The 7,217-nt window shown below is 39.8% G+C and overlaps 1 protein-coding gene across 1 annotated transcript; it reads left to right on the plus strand.

Annotated features, from left to right (window-relative positions):
* Window positions 1–731: 731 nt before the first annotated feature.
* On the plus strand, window positions 732–2,453 carry LOC307125441 (zinc finger BED domain-containing protein 4-like; the record flags this gene model as incomplete). Its single annotated transcript, XM_079815290.1, has 1 exon — window positions 732–2,453. One exon carries the CDS (start codon window positions 732–734, stop codon window positions 2,451–2,453), a length of 1,722 nt encoding a protein of 573 aa, XP_079671416.1.
* Between the last annotated feature and the right edge of the window lie 4,764 nt (window positions 2,454–7,217).

The raw sequence follows: 7,217 nt of genomic DNA on the forward strand, positions 1-7,217 counted from the left end.
TCCACACAGCCATTATGTTGCATAAATTGAGAAAAGGCCTTTGCCATATCAGACACATTACTACTAGTAGTGGACCTATCAAGCTGAGGATCGAAAACACAATTCAAATCGCCAGCGAATAACAGATGATGCGTATTTAGTTTAGGAATTAATGATAGGAGACTATTTGCAAAGTGAACATCGTCCCAATTGGGAGCATAAACGTTAACTAAAACCACCGGGACTTGAAAGAGGGATCCAGAGACAATAATGTAACGACCGTTAGGATCACAGATTGTGTCAGAAGGTATAAACTGTACCCTCTTATTAATTAAAATTGCCACCCCCCTTGATCTGCTATTCAATTTGGAATGAAAAATTTGACTGACCCATATCTTACGAATTCTATTGTGATCATTCAGTCTTAAATGTGTTTCTTGTAAAAACAATATATCTGGTTTGAAAGATTTAAGATGGGAGAAAACTTTAGCTCTTTTAACAGGACCATTTAATCCTCTGACATTCCATGACATCAGCCTCACAGGATGACCTCTATCATCATCATCACTAGGGATGCACCGAATGTTCGGCAACCGAAATTATTCGGCCGAAAATAGCCAAAAAAAGCACTTTCGGTATTCGGCCGAATAAGTAATAAGGCCGAATAAATTTTGCCGAACAATGACGTTTTTAATGACGCGATCAAATAGTAACCCGCGTAGAGTGAGATGCGCGCGCTTTATGCAGCAAACATGTCAGCAGTGTGGAAGCACTTTAAAGTGTCAGAGAAAGAGGCAAAAACGGCCGTTTGCAGACACTGTTCTGCTGAATTGTCCAGAGGGGGTGCATCTGCAAAAACGTACAGCACTTCAAGTTTAATTTATCACTTAAAATCAAGACACCCGGAACATCATGCAGAGTACGAGAAAGACACGGCGGCGGCAGCGGCAACAGCAGCAGTGAAAAGGAAAATAGCTCCTCCCAGTCCTAGGACACCCACTCCATCTGTGGCTGACTTCCTAGAAAAGGCAAAAAAGTTTACCAATGACAGTGCCAAAGCTAAAGGTATTACTAAAAGGATAATGGAATTCATCGCATTGGATGATCAACCATTCTCTGTTGTAGAGGATGTTGGATTTCGCAGGCTTATAGACCATATTGAGCCCCGTTACACCATGCCAAGTAGACGGTATTTCTCAGACGTGTGCTTGCCTGAGATGTATAACGTCGTTTCATCTCACGTCCATGAGCTCTTGGCTACAGATATTGCAGCCCTCAGCTTCACGACTGATATTTGGAGCTCGGATGTGAGCCCCACCAGTATGCTGAGTTTAACTGCGCAGTGGATCGACACAGATTTCAAGCTACAAAAGATTGTGCTTCACTCACAAGAGTTTAGAGGGTCCCACACAGCTATAGCCATATCCGAGGCGTTCGCCAACATGTTTGACACTTGGCGTATCGACCGATCTAAAGTGCATGCGGTAGTCAGTGACAACGCAAGAAATATGGCTAAAGCCATGGAAGATAGCGATCTGAAAGGCATACGGTGTATGGCACACACAATTCAACTGGCGGTCAACGAGGGATTGTTGAGTCAGCGCAGTATAGCAGATGTGGTAGCGATAGGCAGGAAAATTGTTGGCCATTTTAAGCATTCACCGCTTGCCTATGCGCGCCTACAATCTATCCAAGAACAGTTCGGAACGCCACAGAAACGTTTCCAACAAGATGTGAGCACAAGGTGGAACAGTACATATTATATGCTGGAAAGCCTTTTTGCGCAAAAGCGAGTCTTGGCTACATACATAGCAGATCATGACCTGCCCGCGACATTCACCGCATACCAGTGGGTGTTAATCGAGAACGTTCTCTCTCTTCTCGCCCCCTTTGAGCAGATAACAAAAGAGATAAGCTCATCTGATGCATCTGTGGCAGACGTCATACCCTTACTTGCAGCACTAAAGCGTCTTTTAAACAAAGAGGCTGAAACAGACCACGGAGTGAAAACAACTAAAAGTGCGCTCTTAGAAGCTGTCAGCACACGATTTAGTCAGGCGGACTCAGAACCCCTGTACTGCATCGCGACTGTGCTTGATCCACGATATAAAGATCATTACTTGGATGTGGGGAAAAAGCTGCGCACACGAGAAATGATCCAGGCCGAGTTGGATTTGGGAAAGCCGCTAAGTGATGGAGACGGTCAGGTGATGCACAGCGCAGGAGATGAAAACAGCGCAGAAAGTAAGCGCGCTCGTACTACAGATGAGCCGCGCACAGTCTCGCTGTCTGACATGTTCGATGAGATCCTCCAAGAGAATAACCCATTTGCAAGACAGAGGACAAGCTCAACCGCTCAACAGTTAGATGGTTATCTCTCAGAAGTCCCAATCCCCAGGAGCAATAACCCTCTCGAATTTTGGAGGACCAATCAAGGCCGCTTTCCCGACCTGGCGCAGATGGCACGCAGGTAGGCTACTTGTATGGGAAATTAATTTAAGATTTTATTTATATTTTGGATTATGGTAACACTTTATAAGTAGTTTCTATTTTTAACATTAACTAACAATGAAAACCCCTTATTAAAAGCATTTATTAATCTTAATGTTCATATTTACTAATACAGTCTTAAAATTAAGTATCACATTTTTAATTTTTGAATTAAAAAGTATCAAAAGTGGTAGGCCTATTTGTTAAAATTGTTAATGCACTTATACTCACATGAACTAAATATTTTTTATTATCTTACATTAACGAAGATTAATAAATACCATAACAAATGTATTGCTAATTGTAAGTTAATGCAATAATGTTAACAAAAGGAAACATTGTAAAGTGTTACTACCTATATTTTATATGATGTATTTTGTGAAAAAATTTAACTATTTTCAGTGTAGTTTAATAGTAGGACTACACTGTTTCAACCATGTCATTATCTTGAAGACATTGTTCGTTTTGAAATGAGCAACTGTCAGAAAACTGCAATAAAAATGTCAACTATTCTGCAGGTACTTGTCTGCTCCATGCACAAGCACCGACAGCGAGAGACTGTTTAGTGCTGCATCTCATGTCATCGATGAGAAGAGGAACCGACTTTCATGTGAGAAAGCAGAGAAGCTACTTTTCATAAAGAAGAACCTGCCACTTTTCCTGAAGAAGTAGGCTAAGTAGGCTAATGTCTGGGACGGTTATTTATTTGTTGTGGGTTCATCCACATTTTTTGCACTATTCAATGCACATTTGTTGTTGTAGACATACAGAGTTACATTCTTTCAGCAGTCAGTTATAGGCCTAACATAGGCTATTCAAGAAGGGAGGCTTCAAAGATGGCCAAATAAAAAATATTTTTTTATTTTACTAATTTATTTATTTTAAGTTATATTGTGCTTTGTTTGTATTATATCTGCTGGAATGTTAAAAAAATGTTCAGTGTTAAATAAATATTTTGAAATTGTATTTTTGTTATTTGATTTATTTCTCTGAAAAGCAACACAAAATAGTAAAAAGCTAATTTTTACTATTTAATTATTGTAATGGTGAAAATATTGGCAAAATAAATGGAAAAAAATGCGAAACACCGCGTTCGGTATTCGGCCTTCGGCCTTCGGCCAAGCATTTCATTATTATTCGGCTTCGGCTTCGGCCAAGAATTTCATTTCGGTGCATCCCTAATCATCACCTATATTACCTGTATAAAACAGAAATTAAAAGCATGCAGGGGTTCCCATGTAAAATAAGTTGTAGCCATGAATTGTAAATGACAAAAATGAGATGAAAGATACCACAGAATCCAGAGGTAAACAAAGCTGCCAACCACCCAAACCACCCCCATCCCGGAACCCCCAACCGAGAGAAAAAAATAAAACAAAACAAAACAAAAACAAAACATTATAATTCCTAGATCTAATTCCCCAACAGAGGATGATCGCAGATAAATGTTAACGACAAACTTCCACAGTATACAAACTAACATCAAAAGGAGTCATACAGAATATGAGTGAAGCTCCCTTTAAAATTAGTTCAGAAACAAAAAATTGTGTCAAAAACTGAGTACGTTATCCGGCTTATAAGATAGATAGCCAGAAGTCCTGCGCCACCTCGGGTTTTGCACACAGTTGCGATGACATTTTTTTTTTTTTTTTTTTTTATCTTACCGGAGGAGGCAAAAGGGACGTCCTTACACATTATTCCTCACTCCAGTTAGAACGGTAGAACTCGTTGGCTTCCTCTGGCGTGCCAAAAAAGTGCGTTTTTTCCCTCATCATGAGTAACACGGAGCTTTGCAGGGTAAGTTACAAGAGACCGAATCTGACTCCCTTTTCGTAGAGCCGAGACTTCACCTCTTTAAACGCTGCTCGCTTTTTCCCCAACTCAGCGCTGAAATCCTCGTGGAAAAACACCTTGTGTCCACGAAAGGACAATTCCCGCTGTTGCCTGCTGAATCTGAAGATGCGATGCTTGTCATCATGCGCTTCGTAATAGGATTTCACTTGTTCCAATGTCGTGTTTACGGGTGACAGTGCGCCGGCCAGTTCTGTTTTTAAAAGAGAATGAACTACTAATGTCAGATAGAAGCGCTGACCGGAGTTTTTCGAGATCTTCAGGTAACGCCGTTACGCCCGCAGGGAATGGCGCCATGTCGTCGGCCTTGCTCGAAGCTTCGCCGTCTCTGTCGCCAGTTTTATTCCGAAGTTGCTTTTTACTCATTTACCATTTTTGTTCCACCGTGATTTAAGTAATAACAGCTGCCAGACAATCTATTGTAGTGAGCATATAATGGAAAAAATAACACCAAATAAACGAAAGCGGTCGGGAGCTACACTCATGTGCGCCTACTCACGCCATGCTTAACCCGGAAGTCCACTTTGTGTTTATGCTCTAGGACCAGATCTTGATTTAAATGTAGACATTTTCAGATTTATACTGGATTTAGTTGATTTTTTTTTACAAACAAAGTGCATTTTTTACATTTTCCCATTCATTGCCAAAATAAAAAAAATGCTCCAGACACCTGTGTGTGTGTGTGTGTGTGTGTGTGTGTGTGTGTGTGTGTGTGTGTGTGTGTGTGTGTGTGTGTGTGTGTGTGTGAGTGAACATGCTTGTTCCATATTGCATTGTGCTCTAGTATAAGTGCTCCTTCATTTATGTATGAAAATCTTTCAGATTTATGCCAGTTTTGTTGATTTTATTTGCCAGTTTCTATAAAAATACTCTCTGTTGCAGTCACACACGTGTGTGTGTGTTTGTGTGTGTGTGTACGTGTGTGTGTAGGAGATAGAAAGTTCGTTCTACTTTGTGTTTATGCTCTAGGACCAGACCTTGATATAAATGTAGAAATTTTCAGATTTATACTGGATTTAGTGAAAAAAAATTGACAAAAAAAAGTGAAAAAAAAAAAGTTTTTTTTTTTTACACTTTCCCATTCATTTTCAATGTGGGGTCAATCTGACCCCGAGGGACTTAAACGGTAAAAATTGCCAAAATCAAATCAAGCCCAGATTTTTTGTGCATGTTTAGATAGATTATTTAGGAAAAGTCACTGAGTCTCATGGCCCTGAGATGAAAAGTCCAGTGGGGTCAGCTGGACCCCAAGGGCCGATTAAGGGTTAAAATAAACCTGACTCTCCATTTTCTTCCACCCCAGATAGGGGATTTCATCTTTATTTTTATATATTTAAATTCCTATTATAACTGTTTTAATTATACTTTTTATTATTATTATTATTTTTATTTTGTTAAGGCTGTCTGGGTGGAAGAGGTTGAGAGACAGGAGGGCGATAAATCGGAATCCCTCCAGCACGAGGACGATCCATTTAGATCTGCTCTGACGGATAGATCTGTAGAGATAGCCCTGGTGGTTCAGTCCAGGAAGATTTGTCTGTAAGGGGAATGTTTAAATGTTTATAATATTTTAACGTAAACCTGACTCTCAATTTTCTTCCACTCCAGATACAGGTTATACTATATATTTTTTTATTTTTATTTTATTCACTTACGAATATTTTAACTTCATTTCTGTGTAAAGCACTTTGAACTGCCACTGTGTATGAAATGTGCTATACAAATAAACAAATAAACCTTCCAAAAAAATGGAAGGTCAACTAAATTTATATCACAGAATAGCTTTCATCTATAAATTGCTGGTAATCTCTCAGACCATACTGAAAAGGCTGTTGACATCCGGAGGACATTTGATCTGATATTCATGGCACAAGCTGAAACCATACATAACTGGTTGCCTTCATTTACTATGTAAACACATTAACTCTGATCTTTTACATGATTTGCTAGCTAATTGGGTCTTGACATCCTTTCATATCATCTGCATCTGAGTTCAATGTTTCATCCGACAGTTAAAGTTCAAACAATAGAACAGGAAAGGCAGATTGCATGTGCATCTAAATGATAACAGGTGCTAATATGCATACTAATAGCCTATCCTAATTTGTGAAAATCATCATTCCCCCATTTTTTAAATCATTTATTTATCTGTGGGGGGGGGCATACATTTCAGTAATGTCAACTTTAATGACATTAAAGCGGCCTTCACTCAGCTGTGTGATGAATGGCTTTAACCTTTCCTTTCTTTTCAAATCAAGCTCTTTCTATTTGTGAACCGATAATAAATCGCTGGAAGCCAGAATTTGACCCATTCTGGAGTCAAGCACCTATGCAGAACATGGACCTTAAAGCACTGAATGCAGAAGATACATTTGGACCATTGTGAATGCCAAAAAGGGTTTAGGCAAGTGAAGAAGAAACTGCAATGAATGCTGATTTGGATCAGATTCCTCTACTCTTCATACACTATATTCCCAAAAGTATTGGGACACCCCTCCAAATCATTGAATTTAGTTGTTCCAGTCACTTCCATGGCCACAGGTGTATAAAATCAAGCACCTAGGCATGCAGACGCTTCTACAAACATTTGTGAAAGAATGGTTCGCTCTCAGGAGCTCAGTGAATTCAAGCGTGGTACTGTGATGGGTGGCAACCTGTGCAATAAATCCATTCGTGAAATTTCCTCACTACTAAATATTCCATGGTCAACTATTAGTGGTATTATAACAAAGTGGAAGCAATTGGGAACAACAGCAACTCAGCCACGAAGTGGTGGGCCACGTAAAATCACAGAGCGGGGTCAGCGCTTGCTGAGGAGCACAGTGCACAGAAGTCGCCAACTTTCTGCAGAGTCAATAGCTACAGACCACCAAACTTCGTGTGGCCTTTAGATAAGC

This window comes from Gobio gobio (genome assembly GCF_949357685.1).
Source record: "Gobio gobio genome assembly, chromosome: 4".
NCBI lineage: Eukaryota > Metazoa > Chordata > Actinopteri > Cypriniformes > Gobionidae > Gobio > Gobio gobio.